The 20,178-nt window shown below is 35.7% G+C and overlaps 1 protein-coding gene across 13 annotated transcripts in view; it reads left to right on the top strand.

Moving 5' to 3' along the window:
• Nucleotides 1-16,117, top strand: part of ORC4 (origin recognition complex subunit 4) — an 81,597-nt gene extending 65,480 nt beyond the window's left edge. For all 13 annotated transcript variants that reach the window (XM_007078551.3, XM_042994418.1, XM_007078548.3 and 10 more), the window contains 6 exons: nucleotides 1,732-1,905; nucleotides 7,142-7,228; nucleotides 12,381-12,489; nucleotides 13,176-13,271; nucleotides 13,357-13,424; nucleotides 15,671-16,117. In XM_007078551.3, coding sequence (XP_007078613.1) covers nucleotides 1,732-1,905; nucleotides 7,142-7,228; nucleotides 12,381-12,489; nucleotides 13,176-13,271; nucleotides 13,357-13,424; nucleotides 15,671-15,859 — 723 coding nt within the window. In that variant the 3' untranslated portion in view covers nucleotides 15,860-16,117. The remainder of the gene's footprint in view (nucleotides 1-1,731; nucleotides 1,906-7,141; nucleotides 7,229-12,380; nucleotides 12,490-13,175; nucleotides 13,272-13,356; nucleotides 13,425-15,670) is intronic.
• Nucleotides 16,118-20,178: the final 4,061 nt, after the last annotated feature.

Below are 20,178 nucleotides of genomic sequence, written 5' to 3'. Positions count from 1 at the left end.
CCTCATAGAACATCTGCCAGGTCTTTATTGCTCCTTGCCAAAAGCAGCAGTTATACCACAGGAGTTAAGGAAGCATCTTCTTGCTAAAAAAAAAAACAACAAAAACAAAAAAACCAAAAAACTCTTTGGGTAGAAGAAGCAGTGGCAAATGTTATTGACCCAATGAAGGACCAAATAAAGAATCATCTGCTCCCTAGCAGTGTTATCTTAGGCCTTTAAAAATTCTACGTGTATAATTCTCCAACTATGCAGTTCAATTCTAAGTATATCCATATGTCCATGTTTATAGGAAAAAAGTCAAAAGATGGGTGGATTAGTGAGTTTGCCAGCAAACAACCTCTTCCCTGTGGAAGTATTTCTTTTTTGGTACTATCCCTTTTATTCCCACATTGCCAGCTTCTGTCATTACTCTCCACCACTAAAATACCTTTTACTTCTACCTCTTTCTTTTCATTCCCAAGTTCAAGCTCTTAATTATTGGTTGTATAGAGTGTTGTTTCCACTACCTTTCAGGCACCTACCTATATGGATGATCTAGAACTACTCCTTAATAGAAAGTAAATTTATAATACTGCTGTTTCCGAACATAACTTTCGTCTCTTTTAATTATGCTGGCACTTAACCTATTAACATTCCAGGTTTTTTATTCACCTTCTCCCTTCTAAACCCAAGTTATTAAGTCTTTCCTGTCTTCCTTTCCAGACTAACCATGATCCCATGTTGATCACTTGAATTCTTTCAAGCTCTATATGATTGGTTTCTCAATCTAGTAATTAGGAAAATCATCTGGGTGGATTTAAAAATCCATATTTTAGGGCCTCACCAGAGCATTTTTAAGCTTTTTTTACTATAGAAACTTGACAGTAAACTTGATTTTAACTTTTTAAGGACAAATAGCACAAATGCAAGTAGTTTCTAAAATATCACTATAAAAAGACAAAAGACAGAATAACTTATCAGTGTCATGCCATGTTCCTGCAAGTTTCCTCTCCTATAGTTTGTTCTTGTAGTTCAGCTTGCTTCAGCTTGAATTTATAGGTAGTTTTGTGAACTCAACTTTTCTCCATTACATGTACTATTTCTTGAGTCTTTGTTACATAAAATAATGAAGATATTTAAATTTTCAGGAATGTAATAATCTTACTACATTTTACCATTTCTTTAATCTGAATTCTTTATAGAATATGCAATTCCTTATTGAAATTCTTGGTGATGGGGCACCTGGGTGGCTCATTCAGCTAAGCGTCCAGCTCTTGATTTCGGCTCAGGTCATACACTCTCTAATCGTTCATGAGATCGAGTCCCGTGTTGGGCTCTGTGCTGTGCCTTTCCCCCAGTCACACTCACTCTCAAAATAAGTAAATAAACACTTAAATTATTGTTGTTACTGTGGTGTAGAACTATTCAGTAATAGTTACAATTCTTTTGCAATTATTGTTGGTCTTAGAATGTTAAAGATTAACTGATAGTAGCATAGTAGGTAAAAGGCATAACACCAGGCCTACCAATGCTTAGAAGGGAATTAATAAAATTAGCTTGTGTAATAATTAAAGAAATCAAGGGAATGATTTGAGGTTTTGGAGGCTTACACAAGTTTTAAAGTTCAATTATGTATTATAGGATAAACATTGTTAATTACAGGTGATTGTTCGAATATCTATACTTCTAATATTGGTATGTTGTTTTTTAAAAAACATGCATCTTATATGGATTGTTGTTGTTGTTTTTAAGGATATTTTGGAACTCTTAGAAAAAAGAGTGAAGTCACGATTTTCTCACCGGCAGATACATTTAATGAATTCATTTGGTTTTCCACAATATCTTAAAATATTTAAAGAACAATTATCTCTACCTGCAGAATTTCCAGACAAGCTCTTCACTGAGAAGTGGAATGAGAGCATTCAGGTAACTTGGAACAGAGGCAATAATGTTAAAGTAATTTTTGTGCTTTGGTATACCATTCAAAGCAATAAAAACCTACAAATTAAAAAAAAATTGTAAATTAGCACAAAGCTTCTAATGTTACTGTAGCATAGAACTGCATTAATACAAATCATACACTTATGTGTGCGTGCATGTGTGTGTGTGTTTTAAAGGAGATTGAAATGTCATATCCTAAATTTTTTCTCTCAAAAGAACTTTAGTGAGATTTTTGTTTTATTTATATCTACTTATATTTTAGATTATTTTGTTAATATTTAGGTTACTAAAAAAATTTTATTTTCTTTATTTACAAGTTTAGCAATAGTTTAGCTTAATGGTTCATCACTAACTATCCAGTGTGGATTGTTTTCTTTTCTAATTCTCAGACAGTTTTAACTTTTATCTCATTTGGGTCAAGTAAGGCTTGGCATGGTTGTATTGTCTGTGTGGGTGAATATCATCATGCAGTCCCTAGAACCCTGAGAGTCTTAGCTACCAAGGCACGTTCACATGTTGATTTAAAAGTTTACTAATAAACCTTGTGGACTCTATAAATTTACCTACACTTAAATTGAATAGCCTAACTTATATAGACCATTGTCATATCAACTCAGCATACTAGCATCAGTTTATCTTACACTGACAAGAGTTTTCAGGGGTACCTGGATGGCACAGTTGGTTAAGCATCTGACTCTTGATTTCAGCTCAGGTCATGATCTCATGGTTCATGAGATACTTTGGATTTTACTTTGGCTTTAGATTCTCTCTCTCTCTCTCTCTCTCTCTCTCTCTGCCCTTCCCCCACTCACACTCTTTCTTTCTCTGTCTAAAAATAAACATTAAGTAATTTTCAGTTGGCAGGATGAAGGGAGAGAGTATGCCAGGAGTGTGTTTAATAACAAAATTGAAAAACTATTGCTGAATAAATCCCACATGGTAGAATCTTTCAAAACTATGGGTCTTGTGAAGGTGGAAGATAATGGAGAGTCCTTGGTTTTCAAAGAATTTGGAGGGGAGCCTGGTAGGCTCAGTTGGCTAAGCGTCCGACTCTTGGTTTTGGTTCAGGTCATGATCTCACAGTTTGTGAGTTCAAAACCATCATCAGGCTCCATGGTGACAGTGCAGAGCCTGCTTGGGAGTCTCTCTCTGCCCCTCCCCTACTCCTCTGTCCCTCCCTTTCTCTCTCTCAAAAGTATATAAACTTAAAAAAAAAAAAAAATAATAAATTAAATAAATAAATAAATAAATAAATAAATAAATAAATAAATAAAAGAATTTGGAAAAACTGATCTATAATATTAAATACTGATGCAAATAATTAGATTTTTAGACAATTAAATTTGCACAGTGTGTATTCACCGGCTCTAAAAAATATTGTTTATGTCAAAGCAGTAATTTTTTTTTTTTTTTTTTTTTGCAGTTTCAAGTTTTTATTTAAATTCTAGTTCATTAACATACAGTGTAATATTAGTTTCAGGTGTAGAATCCACTGATTCGTCACTTGCATACAACACCCAGTGCTTATCACTAGTGTCCATCTTAATACCCATCACCCATTTAACCTTCCCACTCCCCTCCCCTCCAGCAATCCACAATTTGTTCTCTATAGTTAAGAGTCTGTTTCATGGTTTGCCTCTCTGGAATGAAACTGGACCACTTTCTTATACCATTCACAAAAATAAAATCAAAATGGATCAAAGACCAAATGTGAGAAAGGAAACCATCAAAATCCTAGAGGTGACCACAGGCAGTAAACTCTTTGACATCAGCCGTAGCAACTTCTTACTAGATATGTCTCCTGAGGCAAGGGAAACAAAAGCAAAAAATGAACTACTAGGATTTTATCAAGATAAAAAGCTTTGGCATGGTGGAAGATACATTGGACAAAACTAAAAGGCAACCTATGGAATGGAAGAAGATTTTTGCAAATGACATCTGATACAGGGTTAGTGTCCAAAATACATAAAATACTTACAACACTCATAAAACAAAGACATCTTCTTTTCCAAAGAAGACATACAGATGGCTAGCCGACACATGAAAAGATGCTCAGCATCACTCATCATCAGGAAAATACAAATCAAAACTACAGTGAGCTATCACCTCATACCTGTCAGAATGGCTAAAATTAACACAAGAAACAACAGATATTGGTGAGGATTCAGAGAAAGGGGAACCCACTGCTGGTAGGAACGCAAACTGGTGGAGCCACTCTGGGAAACAGTTTGGAGGTTCCTCAAAAAGTTAAAACTACCTTATGATCCAGCAATTGCACTACTAGGTATTTACCCAAAGGATACAAAAATACTGAGTCAGAGGACACCAGCATGGCTTAGTCATCTGACTCTTGATCTTAGCTGAAGTGTTGATGTCGGGGTCATGAGTTCAAGCCCTGCATTGGGCTCCACGTTGGGCATGGAGCCGACCTTAAAAACAAAAACAAAAGCAAAAACAAAACCTGATTCAAGAAGCAATAGTGATTTTAATCTTGAATATCAATACCAAATTAAATGTGAGAACTTTGCATTTATTTTGCTCTTAAACAATTTTTTAATTTTTCCCAGCTTTGTTGAGCTATAATTGATAAAATAAAAATTATATATATTTTAGGTTTACAGCTTGGTGTTTTGATATACAAATACATATGGAAATGCCACAATCAAGCTATACAATGCATCTATCACTCCATTAGTTACCATTTTCTTTCTATTCTTTTTCCTTTCTCCTTTTTCCATTTTTATTTTGTGGGAGGAGGTGAGAACACTTAGAATCTATCTTCGAAAAAAATTTCAGGTGTACAATATTGTTTACCATAGTCACATTTTTATGTGATATTTTTATTCATCTTGCATAACTAAAACTTGATTCTTGTTTTGATTATAAAATATAGTCTACTCATATAAGTACTATTAATTTTGTCATTTTTAATTTTTTTAAAGTTCCTCAAACGGGAACACGCTACTGGCTCATTTGGAAGAGCATGTGACTCTTGATCTTGGGGTCATGAGTCTACACCCCACATTGGGTGTAGAAATTACTAAAAGTTCACTGAGTAAAATTTAATCAGTTCATAGGAATAAATATACGGTGAAAGGTGCATGGCTCATGGCTCAGTTGATTGAGTGTCTGACTCTTGATTTTGGCCCAAGATACCAGGGTCATGGGATTCAAGCCCCATGTTGAGGTCCACACAGAACTTGGAGCTTGCTTAAGATTCTCTCCTTCTCTCTCTCTTAAAAAAAAAAAAAAAAAAAGTTTTCCTTATATCCATGCCTATCTCCCTCCCTTTAGTACGGAGTAATTATTTGGTTTATAGCATTTCAAACATATACATACTGAAGTTGTTACTACATAAAGAGTTCAAACTTTGCATGTTACTTTTGCTTTCCCTTTCCCATTTTGTTCTGATGGATACTTCATATTATTCTTAGTATAACTGTACAGAATTGTATGCAAAAATGGTTGACTTTATTCTTAAAATTCACGTATTGTGCTATGATATAATTAGGTGTGGGTTTTCCCTTGTACCCTTCTCCCCAAGTTAATCTCACCTGGGACTCAGATACTTGTCAGCTCAGGAAAGTTTTTTTGATACTGTATCTTACTATAAGATTCTGTTCTTTAGGAACCCTTTATATTTGGTACTTCCACATTGTCCCTTTCCTTAAATAGGTCTGTAGCAGATCAGAGCTCTGGATCTTTGGCCTCTGAATCCACTTTCAGTGCCTCACAGACTTTCACCCTGTACAGTTACAAGACATTCAAATGCAGTCTTTCATAGTATTTAAATGTCTTTGCCAGGTCTTCTGTTATTTCTGTCTCTACTTCCTGTCTTTTCCCAAGATGAATTACATAGCCCAGGTTGTACTGTGCTGTCATTTATCTTTCTGTCCTTCCCAGCTATATTGCATTCTGTGCATCTGGGTGGGTATATAAAGGAAGATGATAAGGGTTACTGATGAAGCATAATTCTGGATGATTTAGAAAATGGTAGCCGTGTGGTAGGAGGATGGCTAACGCTTGTGTTTTTGGTCATTTTTTGCTGATTCTATATCACTGAATTTAGGGGCAGATGGTAGAAATGAATGTGAGAAGATAGAAGACTGTCTGGTCTTTTGTTTGTTTCCTTTTTACAATTTTGCAGTTTTTTAATAAGGTAGAACTAGTACAACTGGAGTTAGTTCTAGAGTTTTCTTCCTTTTATCCTAATCCTCATTTGCCACTTACTTTTGGTGCGCTAATAGAGGAACTTCATTTGAAAAATAAGTCAGCACCATGGCCAGAGGCCCTGTCCTGTAAGAGGGGAGGGCTGCATTGAGGGAGCTATCCTGTCTCTCAGTACTGACTATCCAGCAAGTTTTTCTGATTCCCATGTTAAAACCAAAGCAATGGTATAGATAACAGGTTGCCTGTGGAATTTCATCCAAGAAACATATTCAGGATAAGGTTGAACCTGGATATTATGCCTAACTTGAATGTTTGTTGTAGTCCTACCCCAAATGAATCAAATAAGTAGAATGAACACCATCTCAGCATGGCAGTATAAGAGAAATTCCTGTAAAAGAGCATTTAAAAGGACCATAACTAATTCTCCTCAAAGGAAATTCCCCCAGAGTACTATAGCTAAGTTCAAGGACCTTAGCCACTGTCATAATCTTTCCTGTTTAGTTAACAGAAGGTGAGAAGATTTAGCAGGAACTGACCAGGAGAAAACTGAAACTTGGAGGTACAGGACTACTCATCTTCTGTCAGTATGCCACAATCTTCCTACATTGCTCATGCTGTTCCCTGTAGATGCAATGCTTTCTTTTTAGCGTATTGACTCATACATACAGTTTAAGCATTCTTTGTAATGCTTTACCTTGTTTTCCCAAATATAGTAATTCTTACTCTCTGTTGTATTTTGTGCTGAATTTTGGTCATCCCACTGGTATGACTATAGATTCCCTTTTTAGACCAGAAAGTTTGGGATATTAAGGATTGTTTTACTTTTGTGTATATTTAATCAACATGGATAAGAAGAAAATTAATAGACTGGAAATTTCATTTTGACCTATTTTGATCTTTGTATTCTACAAATAAAACCAACACATATTTAATAATAAATAAATGTCAGAATTAATGAGCTACAGCAACAAGTGAGGCACAACATTATAGTTAGGTTTTAAACTGCCTTTTTACTACTTACCTGTTTTACTGTTTTTTTTTTCCCCTCTAGTGTCTCACAGAAGATAGAAGTGTGCGAGAAGTACTACAAAAGCATTTCAATGTCAGCAAAAATCTGCGGTCATTACACATGTTATTGGTTTGTATTCATTTTATTTTTACCACTCATTTTCTTTCACTAGGTAATTACATTTTGATGGGAACTGATTAAGCCTACAGATAAATTTTGGGAGAATTAGCATGATTACTACACTGAATCTTCCAATCCAGACTATGATACATTTCTCCTTTTACTTAGTTTTTCTTTAATTTATTTCATCATCATTTTATAATTTTTACCACACATATTTTGTACATGCTTAAAATGTATACCTAGGTACTTCATTTTCTTTGAAAATTATATTATACAGATATCATATGTAAATGATACCTTGTTTTTAATTATGTTTTTAACATACTCATTGTTAGTATATAGAAATGTAAGTCTAATGGTATAATAAATATCTGTGACTATTAAATTTATGGCTGCGAGTAGTGTAAATATGTATAGATACTTTGAAAAACAATTTGGTAAATTAGATATCCAGAGAAACTCAGATGCACAAGACGGCATGTACAAGATTGCTTACAGCCACCTTGTTTATAATTGCAAAAAAAGGGAAATAACAGATATCTATCAATGAGGATATATGATGGGAAAATGAATAAACTGGAATTGATACCTCAACATGGGTAAATTTTCGGAATAGATGTTCAATGAAGAGAGTTGCATAAGTACAATATGGTATTTATATAAAACTTAAAAATTACACTGTGTTGTCTAGGAATGTATACATATGTAGTAGAAGTATAACAGCATGCATGGTTTTTTGTACGAGAAAGAGTAGGAGTCCAACCAGGGAAGAAATAGAGTCTGTAAGATTATATTTTATAAGCTGAGGAAGTGGTCATAAATATCTGTTACATCATTCCTTTGCCTTTTTGTATGTCACAAATATTTTATAATAAAAGGGAAAAGTTACAGTTAAGACTATGAGTAAGAGAAGGAGTTACTATGTACCAGGTTCTCTCCCAATAGAGAAATGAAGGACAAGGATTTCCAAACTCTTCTGTTCAACTAAGGACCCTGGGCCCTAGTTAACATGGGGGAGAATTTCTAGTATAAATATTTCCCAAATATTACAGGGTACATAGTTACACTAAGAAATTATTCATTGTTTACCTGTAATTCAAATGTAAGCAGTTGTCATAACATTTTCATCTGCTAACTCTGCTTACCGACTAAATTTAAATGTTATGAAAATTACACTTAAAGGAATCTTCAAATTGTTGGAAAGCCAAGTAGCTACATGACAAGTTGTCTCTGGGTGTCATTTTGGCTTTTAATTTTTTTTTTTTTTTTTTTATGTACAATTGAACATAAAGTGGGTAACTTTTATGTACAATTGAACATAAAGTGGGTAACTTCTGTCACATAACACTAACCTGAACTAGCTAATTTGGTAGCCAAAAAGTTTATACAAGTCACAGGTCTGCCTTTGTGATTTGGTCTAGGGCTTTGAATAATACTTTGTTTTTTAATTGACATATAGTTGACATACAGTATTATGCTAGTTTCAGCCACACAGCATAGTGATTCGACATTTTAATGCATTATAGAATGCTCACCATAAGTATAGTCCCCATGTTACCTGATTTCCTGTTTCAAACCATTATACCTGGAAAACATGCTTAATATGATTACAGTCTAATTAAATTTATTGAGACTTGTTTTCTGGCCTAACATGTAACCTGTCCTAGAGAATGTTCCACATAGACTTGAGAAGAATGTGTTTGGCGCTGTTTTTGGATGGAATGAGCTGTATATATCTGCTAAATCTACCTGGTCTAGTGTGTTAAGGCCCATGTTTCCTTACTGATTTTGTCTGGATAATCTATCCACTGATGTAAGTGGAGTATTAAATTATAATTAATGTAATTATAAAAAGTATTCTGACAGCTTAGAGCCTGGAGCCTGCTTCGGATTCTGTGTCTCCCTCTCTCTCTGCTCCTCCCCCGTTCATGCTCTGTCTCTCTCTCCTTCAAAAATAAATACATTAAAAAAAAATTTTTTTTTAAGTATTATGGTCAGTTTCTCCCTTTTTGTGTTAATATTTGCTTTATATATTTAGGTGCTTCTGTGTTGGATGCATATATATTTACAATTGTTATATTCTCTTACTGGATTGATCCCTTTATCATTACATAATGTCCTTTGTGTCTTATCACAGTCTGTGTTTTTTTTTTTTTTTTTTTGATGTCTATTTTGTCTGATAGAACCTTTGCCACCCTGCCTTTTTTTTTTTTCTTCCCCCATTTGCGTATCTTTTTCCATCCCTTCACTTTTCAGTCTGCATATATCCTTAGGTCTGAAGTGAGTCTTGTGTAGGCAGCATATAGATGGATCTTGTTTATTTATTTATTTTTTTTAATCATTCAGCAACCTTATTTATGTCTTTAATTGGAGCACTTAGTCCATTGACATTAAAAGTGGTTATTGATAGGTATATACTTATTGCTCTTTTGTTAATTGTTTTCTGGTTGCTTTTGTAGTTCTCTATTCTTCTCTTGTTGTCTTCCCTTGTGATTTGAGGACTTCTTTAGTATAGTGTTTGGATTCGTTTCTCTATTTTTTGTGTATCTGTTTTAAGTTGTTGGGTTTGTGGTTGCCATGAGGTGTATTTATATATGTATATATGTACATATATACATATATATATACACACACACATACACATATATATACATATATAAATATAACACTGTATGTTAATCTATTTTAAGTTGGTAGTTGTTTAAATTCAAAAGCATTTTAAAAGCACTGCATGTTAACTCTCCTCCAACTCCTACAGTTTATGTGTTTGGTCTCATATTTTACATCCTTTAATATAAGCCTTAACTAATCATAGATATAGTTGATTGTATTACTTTTGTCTTTTAACCTTCCTTCAAGCTTTATAAGTGATTGCTCTCCTCCCTTTACTATATGTTCACTTTTACCAGTGAATTTTTTTTCCCAAAATTTTTAAAAAATTCCTCTTGAGCTCTTTTCTTTTTTGCTTTAAGCAGTGCCTTTAACATTTCTTGTGAGGCTGGTTCAGTGGTGATGAACTCCTTTAACTTTATCTTGGAAATTTTCTCTCTCCCTCAATTCAAAATAATAATTTTGTTAGGTAGAATATTCTTTGTTGTAGGTTTATTCCTTTCAGCACTCTGAATATTATGTGTCTTATTGTAGACCTCCTTGGGTTCATCTTCTTTGGGGCTTTCTGTACTTCTTCGACCTGGATGTCTGTTTCCTTCTCCAGGTTAGGGAAGTTTTCAGCTATGATTTCTTCAAATAAGTTTTCTGCCCACTACTCTCTTTCTTCTCCTTTTGGGACCTCTGTAATGTGAATATTAGTATGCTTGGTGTCCTAGTGGTCCCTTAATGTATCCTCATTTTCAAGATTCCTTTTCCTCTTTGCTGTACAGCTTGGGTCTTTTCCATTACCTTGTTTTCTGATTACTGATCCATTCTTCTGCATCTTTTAATTTGTTGATTCCCTCTGGCTTATTTTTCATTTCAGTTATTGTGTTCTTCAGCTCTGATTGGTTCTTTTTTATTGTTCTTATATCTTTGTCGAAGTTTTTGCTGAGTTTGTCCACTCGTCTCCCAAGTTAGGTGATCATCTTTGTGACCATTATTCTGAGGTCTTTATCAGGCTGATTGCTTAATTATACTGTTCTGCTCTTTTTCTGAGGTTCTGTCTTTTTTCATTTGGAACATATTCTTCTGTCTCCTCATTTTGTCTGAATTTGTGTTTGTTTATAGTAGGTAGGTCAGCGACATGTCCTGGTCTTAAAGGTAGTGTGGTCTCATGTAGAAGGCATCCTTGGAGCCCAGAAACACAATCCTTTCTGGTCACTAGAACTGGAGCTTTCAGGGCTGTTTCTTGTGGGCTGCTTGCACTCCCCTGTTGGTACTGGGCGCACTTGTCAGGGCTGGCTCCTGGCCCAAATAGCTGCAGCGCCTCACCACAACTACTGCGGGCATACCAGTGTGTGCAGGTGGAGCTGGCCCTTGTGGCTGAGAGAGCAGAATGTAGCTGCTGAGGGTAGGTGGGTGGGGCAGCCCCTGTGTGGCTGGTTGTGAGATCCCACCATAACTCTTCTGTGCTTGCTGGTGGGTGGGGCTGGCTCCCTCTTTCCTTGAGTAGGACTCATTTGGAAGGGATACCTACTAGGTGGGTGATTTGGGTGGGGTTGTTCCACAGGGGAATGCCCTTGGCATGGATAGTGGTGCTAACAAGGTAGATGGATAGTGCCACGGCTGGCTCCTGTAAGTATCTAATGAGCTTAGCTGAAGGAAGACAAGAAAAATAGTTCTGCCAACATTTCCATTCCCAAAGAAAGCTCCTACAGAATCCTGCCCCTCCAGCACATACCTTAAATTGGTTAATGTACCTTCTTGTATGGCCCAGACGATTTTCAGACTGCTCCCTCTGAACAATTGAAATTGCGTATGGGGTCTGTAAGAATGGAGTCTCCATGTCCTGTAGCCCTCTGGCTCTCCCAGAATTGAGCCCCACTGATTTTCAAAGCCAGACATTATGGAAGCTTGTCTTCCTGGTGCAGATACCCAAGGCAGAAGTTGCCCACTGTGGGGCTTGAACCCCTCACTCCTGAGGAAGGACCTCCACACCAGTGACATCCCTCCTGCTTGTGGGGCACTGCACTGGGTATTTGGTTCCTACCCCAACCACATCTCTGCCTTTATTACCCTTTGCAGTGTGGCTTTTTAAAATATCTTCAGCTGCTAGTTTTCAGGGCATTCACAGAGTTGCTTTATATGTAGTTGCAGCTTTGGTGTGTCCATGGGAGGAGGTGAGCTCAGGTATTTCCCTACTCCATTTTCCCATGAAATCAAAATAACCTTTGAATAGTAATCTTACCTATTTTGGCTCTCTTCCTTGCCTTACTCCTTTTTAAATGCTTCTCTTTTGAGGAATGGTAAATAAGATATGCAAATGGGAAGAGGTATAGAGAGCAACAAGAACTTTTTTTTATGCTCTTACAGACTTACATGGCATTGGTACTGAAATACTGTATTTTAATAGAGCTAAGCATGAGAATACCTTTCCCAAGCAATTAATACTAACTCTGAGAATAGACTCCAGATTAAGAAATTTTGTTCAGTAATATCTCCAGATATTTTTTTCTGATCCACATTTTCCTAGATGTAAATGTTTTTCTGATCCACATTTTCCTAGATGCTTGCTTTAAATCGTGTAACAACATCACACCCGTTTATGACTGCAGCAGATATGATGGAGGCCCACCAGTTCTGTAGCATGGACTCTAAAGCAAATATCGTACATGGTGAGAAACTTGCTATAATGGAATTCTTTCAAAATTATGCTTGACATTGGGTATGATACAGACTACTTATATATCCATACAGCCTTTAACTCAGCCCTGCAAAAGGTATTATCACTCCCATTTAAAGTGAAGGAAACTTGATGTGCCTCCCTTGCTACATTGAAAGTCCAGCTAACACTGTATTGCAGGATTCACATTGCATCGAGTACTAGTAAAGAGAGTTGGCTCTTAGCCAGTTTGGATTCACTATCCCTTTTAAGAATCTAATGAATTTTCTTCTGTCTAGAAAAAAAAAGAAACTTTTAGATATAATTTCCAAGAGTTTAGGACTTCTCTCAATATTCAAGGAAGCTGTGTGATTTAAAACATAATAATTGCCATTTCAGTTTATGTTTACTATGGGCTATATGATAAGTGCTTGATGATATTGTCTCTCATCTCTATAAGTTTAAGAAGATCCATAGTTTGCTTATATGAAAGCTAAGCCCAGGAAGGGTGAGTAGCTTGCTTAGGATTGTGTAAGTCATTGTGACTGAAACACATTTGAACCTTGGAGAGGTCTTGATCTCCTGCCACCCCTCAAAATAATGTCTTTCACTTTATCATTCTGTTGAGAGGACAGTTATTTCAATCTTCTGGATCAGTGAGAAAACTACAACTCATAATTTGTTTCCCTTTTACTATAGGTCTGTCAGTCTTGGAAATATGTCTTATAATAGCAATGAAACATTTAAATGACATCTATGAAGAGGAGCCCTTTAATTTTCAAATGGTCTATAATGGTGAGATGAGATGTTGGTAGTTTTTTTCTGACTCTACTTCACTGCTTATTTGAAGGTGTTAATGTTGTTGTTGCTTTCTGTACAGAGTTTCAGAAGTTTGTTCAAAGGAAGGCCCATTCTGTTTATAATTTTGAGAAACCTGTTGTCATGAAGGTAAGATTTAAGAAGTCCATAGTTATTTTTCTGCTGTCAGGTATATTTTTGTATCATTTGATTGTATATATCATAGTTACTCTCTTATTGATTTGGAAACATTAGGTATTTGCCATATGAGCTTTTTTGTGTGTGTGTAACAGACCAAAATTATCTCAAAATGAAATGTTTGAATTCTGAAGAAAGCAGCCAATGGTTTCCCAGTTTGTGGGAATATACTGCCCTCTACTGTCTGTTTCTAGCACTGCATCTTGCAAAGAACTATATATTGCAGTTCATCAAATGCATGAATAAAACTCTGTCCCTTTACAATCCAAGGGTTGGATTTGTAATCTTAGCAGTAGAAAGACAAAAATGCAGATATTAGCCATTAAGAAACTAAGGGAAAAAATTTCATGGGAGAGTGAGGACATACGAAGTGTTATTAGGAGTTGGAGTAAGTTTTAAAACTTGAGGAACTTTATTAGAGCATTCCATTGTCCACCAGAAATACGTGACTCACAGTGTAATTTTGGATTTTCTAGTAGCAACAAAAATGTTAAAAAGGTGAAATTAATTTTAATTATAAATTTTATTTAACCTAACATATGAAAATATTTTAACCTATTATCAGTGTAGAAGATTTTTAAACTATTTTTATGTTTTCTTATGTATTACATTTTAAAAATTTCATGTGTGTTTACACTTAAAACACATCTTAATTCACTAAATATTCATTGGAAATACTTGCTCTTTAGATTGCTTAAAATTTGTAGCTGAAGTAGATTTATATTCTGAAATTGTTCCAAACTTAAAATTTTCTAATCAACTTGACTATCAAATTTTAAATTAAACTTAATTACATGATTTAATTAAAAAAAATTGAAACCAGGTTCCACAAATAGCAGTAGCCCTGTGTGGTTACCTTACTGGACAACGCAGCTCTAAAGGACTTTCTGCGAAAAAGCATTTTTTTTCTTTTTTTTAAATATACATATATGTGTGTGTGTGTGTGTGTGTGTGTGTGTGTGTGTGCATCTACATATATATATTTTTTTTTTTAACATTTATTTATTTTTGAGAGAGATCATGGGTGAGAGAGGAGGAATAGAGAGAGAGAGACAGAGACAGAGACAGAGAATCCAAAGCATGCTCCAGGCTCTGAGCTGTCAGCACAGAGCCCTACACGGGGCTTGAACCCACAAACTGTGAGATCATGACCTGAGCCCAAGTCGGACGCTTAACTGACTAAACCACCCGGGCACCCCTTGTTTGTTTGTTTTTTAAAAGCAGTGGACCCGTAAGTCTTTTATCATTCTTAGTGGTCAGAATTTTATTTCTTCTACCAACTAAAAAATGTGATTACAGAGCATTGCCATTTCTTCAAAACAACAGAAAAAGTGTGTTTAGCCTACCAGAGGTTGGTTTTCCCCCCTTTCTAATGTCCATGTTTGTGTGATAGTTTTCGTTACATGAACGTTTAAATTCTTATGAGCAATTTTGTAGCTGCTTGTTTCTACATTTTAAATAAAATATTTGCTGCCTAGATATATTTTAGCTCTCAATTTTATTCAGCCCCAATAATACCTGCAGCCGATATTTTCTCATTTTCAGAAATGACTGGTGTCTATTTTTCTTTTCATTGGAAGAATTCTTATGATACATAAAGTATATATTTGATATTTTTTCACAATATAATAGAAATAGAAAGTTCCAGAATCTTTTTCAATGTGTCAGTATTTAATGGTTAGTAGTCATTAATGGTTTCTTTTTCTTCATACACTAATAAAATACCTAAAACAATAATCAGGGTGAGAAAAGACATAATACATGAATGTTAGAGGTGAGATGAAACAGTAGACAACACTATTAGAGGGAAAGGTGGAAGAAAGGGACTTTTTTACAGGTTATGGCATCAGATGTTGGGTTTTTAGAGAGAACTAAAAGCGCTTCCTTTATCTTAAGTACTATTAGGTGTTAGATATCGAATGAGGTTTGGAAGAAAAACCATATTGTGCAGAGTGAATTAGAGTTTGCCCTGTTCACATTCAACAGTGCAGGGACAGAACTTATATTTGACTCTGCTTCACCTGATACATGGAGTTTTTGTGAGGTTGATGAGAGTTGTTTTGAACCCTACTGATTTCTGTTAAGTTTTGTTTCCTGGTACTCTGTTCTACAACTGACCACAAACCTAATTGTTTACTGGATTAATGTTGTTATTTTGCTTCCTCTATTCAACTTACACTGTTTCTTTCATCTTTCAGGCTTTTGAACACTTACAACAATTAGAATTAATAAGGCCCATGGAAAGAACTTCAGTAAATACACAGAGAGAGTACCAGCTGATGAAACTACTTTTGGATAATACTCAAATTATGAATGCTTTGCAGAAATACCCCAACTGTCCTACAGATGTTAGGCAGTGGGCAACATCCTCACTAAGCTGGTTATGAACATAACCAGTGGCTTCACTTATGGAGTTTCAGGCATACTTCTCTAAGGAACTAAAAGCTATTGTCCTTTAACAAGATATGTTATTACATTTTTTTATATTTATAAAACTGTATTTTTGTATTTATGGGAGACTGTTATACATGTAGGTCTTGGCTATGTCTTGCCTTTGAATCATGAACAGTTACATGATTTATAATTCCAGTGGTTTAGATTATATTGTAAGAGTTCAAAGAAATAAATGTGACTGTTTTAGGAAATGAACCATATGCTTATTTAACACTTGTCAAGTATTTATGTGGCATATATATTTGAATAGTTCGTTCCAACCCAGCAGCCAAGTGTTTTTCACAAACCCTAAAGCAGTAAAGAAACAATGGTAAGAGTTGTGGTGTAATGATGAGTAATGTTTTTGTCCAATGGGAAGTGCTGCATTGGTTTTCTCCATGGATTTTTGGTTTCTGTCCCAGACCCAGGTTTTCTAGCTCAGGATACTGACCAGTTTGGCCAGAAGATGGTTCACATGGAAGAAAAAAGAAAAGTTTGAACATTTTCTTCCAGGCTTCTCAAAAGTGGTACTTACATCATTTATAGAAGAATGCCTTGTAGAATTTTTTTTTACCAGGCATATTCTTGCACCTGTCATAGGCCCAAAGTATCAGAATTTAGAATGAGTCTTTTTAATAGGGACTTTAGGAAATGCCTGGAAAAACATTCTCACAATTAATGGGAAGTGCTTGGCACTATCAGGTAAATATATTTGTATCAAAAATCCCTAAAGCGAATGTGGAAAATGCGCACCTCATAAATTCAGGAGTCCAGGAATTAATACAGGTATATGTTTAAAATGAAATTTAGTAAGTTAGTGACTTCCTTTATTCAAGAATATTTAATTGCCTATTGTTTTCATGGAAGGTTTACAGTAGACAGTCCATATGCTTGTGTAGTTCATAAACCTTTTGAATATCAAACGCCCTATGATATTCAGGTTCTGTTAGGAAAGCATGGTAGTGGCAGTGTTCAGAATCACAGAGGTAGAGAATGATGGACAGATCCTGGAATTCAACTCAGGTTTGACTGACACCAAAGCCCTGCCATCAAGAGCTAAAATGCATTAACGAGTTTTGGCACATATTTTTTAAAGTATGCTGTAAGAAATGACTTATCTGGTTTTTAAGAAATAGCAGATGAAGAATGGAATGTAAGATTTCTGTGCATAAAAGTAGCTCTTCAGTTCAGCCTATTTTTTTGCAGACATAGCTGGTCCTTCCCTGCCTTCTCAGTCTTCAGATCACTGTCATTTACTTTTCAGCAGTGTCTCAGTAAAGGTAAGGCTTGCATACTGGTTCTATGCAATAGTCTACAGATTTTTAGGGGATATTTTGCCAAAATACTTAGCATGGTAGCATCACTATTAACTAGAAGCAAGGATTTTTCACTTGAGCTTAAGTTTTCCCTTTAAGAAAAATTTCTGAACTATTTTAGGGAAGTATTATCTGCCTTAAAGGCACTCATTGTGAAAGAAAGCACCTAAAGAACTTGATTTGAAGATTGCAAATTACTAGCTTTTTTAACATGCCACTAAAAGGCTGGAAGCTCTCATCTGCCTTCCTGGATACATAAGACCTACAGAAGCTCCTCAACATCCAGGTATACAGATTATATATTTATATATATAACATATATATTATACATCATTCTCAGTGAAACAGTTCTTAAAAGCAAATCAGAAAAAAAAAAGTTAGAAAAGGTCATACAAATAAAACATGCCTACGTTAGAAAGGCATTGAGAGGAGGAGTGTTGATGTTCCCCTTTCTGTATTCCCTAATACAAAGAAGCTAAGATGTACTGGGAAAAACATTACGGTCCATCTCTTAAATTGCTTAAAACATCATCAATAAAAAAATCTGAAAATCTTTAGTGAAAAATTTTTAAGAATATTAACAAATAAGGCTTAAGGATATTTTCTTCACGTACTAGTCATGTAGCCTTTTAACAGCACAAAAATACATGAGCTATAGGGGCGCCTGGGTGGCGCAGTCTGTTAAGCGTCCGACTTCAGCCAGGTCACGATCTCGCGGTCCGTGAGTTCGAGCCCCGCTTCAGGCTCTGGGCTGATGGCTCGGAGCCTGGAGCCTGTTTCCGATTCTGTGTCTCCCTCTCTCTCTGCCCCTCCCCCGTTCATGCTCTGTCTCTCTCTGTCCCAAAAATAAAAAACGTTGAAAAAAAAATTAAAAAAAAAAAAAAATACATGAGCTCCATGAGTCATCAGATTGGAAAACAGGTGGGGAAGAGTTTTAGAGGCCTCAGTGTGATCCCTCCAGTGCCCTATCCGAAACAGGATCTTACTCAAAACAAAACACCTCTCCAGTTCACGCGCACATGCTTGTGAATGGCTCTGAGGAATTAAAACCTGTTGGTCCAAACTTAGTATATCATAATGCTGTGTATGTTGAGTATACACCATCTATCAACTTTTGAATCAGTTTGGGAGAATACGCTGTGGAAAATAATTTCAATCTTTCAGTAGAGATTCAGTGCATATTCCACCATAGTTTGCCTTTTCATTTGGTTTAGAAGGCAGTGCAGGTTGTTTCAAACCACCATTACTTAAATGTCCTTTCCTTCACCTTTACCCTCAAAAATACTGAGAATTCATTGGAGTGAACTGTGACACTCAGTGCTACAATTTGGTGCTTTCTATCCCCCTTTCCTTTGAAAGCCACAGGATAAACAAAAGCCTTGGTAACAAAAATGTCAAAGCTAGTTTGACAGTTACTCTTACTGATTGATTACCCTAAGTGAAAATGCCAGAATTCTTTCATTCAGTAGAATAGATATACCCTTAAGAAGTGTAGTTTATATCTTTGATGATTATTTCCTAAGCCACATTTTTCTGTTTCTGTATAACCAATGCCAGCTAGCCTCTGGTTTCCTAAAACTGGCAGGACCAACATACAAACGTTGGTGGGAATGCAGTCTGCTTAGACAATAAAGGAGGGAAATGCCACCCTTGATAAACTTGCCTTCTTTCACCACTGTCTCCATTCTTGCATATCTCAAGGTGTGAGCCTCACCATATTACAGAGCTACTTTTCCCCTCTTTAAGAATAATGTAGGGGCGCCTGGGTGGCTCAGTCGGTTAAGCATCTGACTTCAGCTCAGGTCATGATCTCACAGCTTGTGAGTTTGAGCCCCCCACCCCCACCCCCCGTCGGGCTCTGCTGATATAGCTCAGAGTCTGGAGCTGCTTCACATTCTGTGTCTCCTTCTCTCTCTGCCCCTCCCCCACGAGCACTCTGTCTCTCTCAAAAACAAAACAAAAGAATGTATAGCAAAAGGAAAACTGCATAAGCAAATAATATGATACTCATTTTTTTTTTTTTTATTTAACTCGGGGATGGAATGGGGATAGCATACATTTTATTTGTACAATATTTAACAATCACTTATCCAAGGTGGGGTTTTATGGGGCTTTTTTTTTTTTTTTTTTAGCTTTTTGTTAAATACTTGCAGAAAAAAATAGCAAGTACAATTTGACAGTAGTACAACAACCTGTGCCCAAAACACTGACAAGAAATACAGAGTAAAGCTAAAATAATTGCTTACCAATATTTTGAGAGGTAACAAATAGGATATGGATTGAGACTGCATAAAAAATGTACTGCTGGTTGAATATCTGAGGTAAATGATGTTCAATCAAGATGCTACTTGTATCATTTTGCCCATAAATCAGTAAATAATTTTATGCACATTATACCAAATGTTTCTAAAAAGTAATTTTTTAAAAAGGTAAAAAAGAGAAACTGGAAAATATTTGTGGAGAAGCATTTTTTCTAAAATAGTAATCAGTTTAATTCCACTTAAACTATCATCTGGCCAGGGTTTTTTCCCCTACCCACCTGCATTTTACTTAAACGTAGCTGTTACTTAGGGTTGAGGAAAGGAGGAAGAAGAGGTTCTTTTTAAATTTGATGACAGATGATTCTACTTTAAATCCAAACGCCTTTTGTTTTCCTGATTGTATTTTTAAAACATCACCATGAAAGATAGTGCAAGTTCATGGGACCAACAATTGTGAGGCACAGTCTCTGTTCTGGAATTCACAAGGTACCTGTAATAAACATTCAAACGAGAGTCACACTTCACATGCTAAAAACTTCCTAGCATCTAAAATACATACAAGAGCTGTGCAGGGCATAGACTTCGAATAAAGCCAAACACTGGTTAATCCATCAGTCCTATGGCAGTTGATCATAAAGCATTCCTTATGCGGAGATTTGGGCAAGGTTAAAGAGTGGAAGAGCAGCAGTTCTGATG

Source organism: Panthera tigris, chromosome C1, assembly GCF_018350195.1.
Source record: "Panthera tigris isolate Pti1 chromosome C1, P.tigris_Pti1_mat1.1, whole genome shotgun sequence".
Lineage (NCBI taxonomy): Eukaryota > Metazoa > Chordata > Mammalia > Carnivora > Felidae > Panthera > Panthera tigris.
This window is presented reverse-complemented; position numbering and strand designations above follow the sequence as displayed.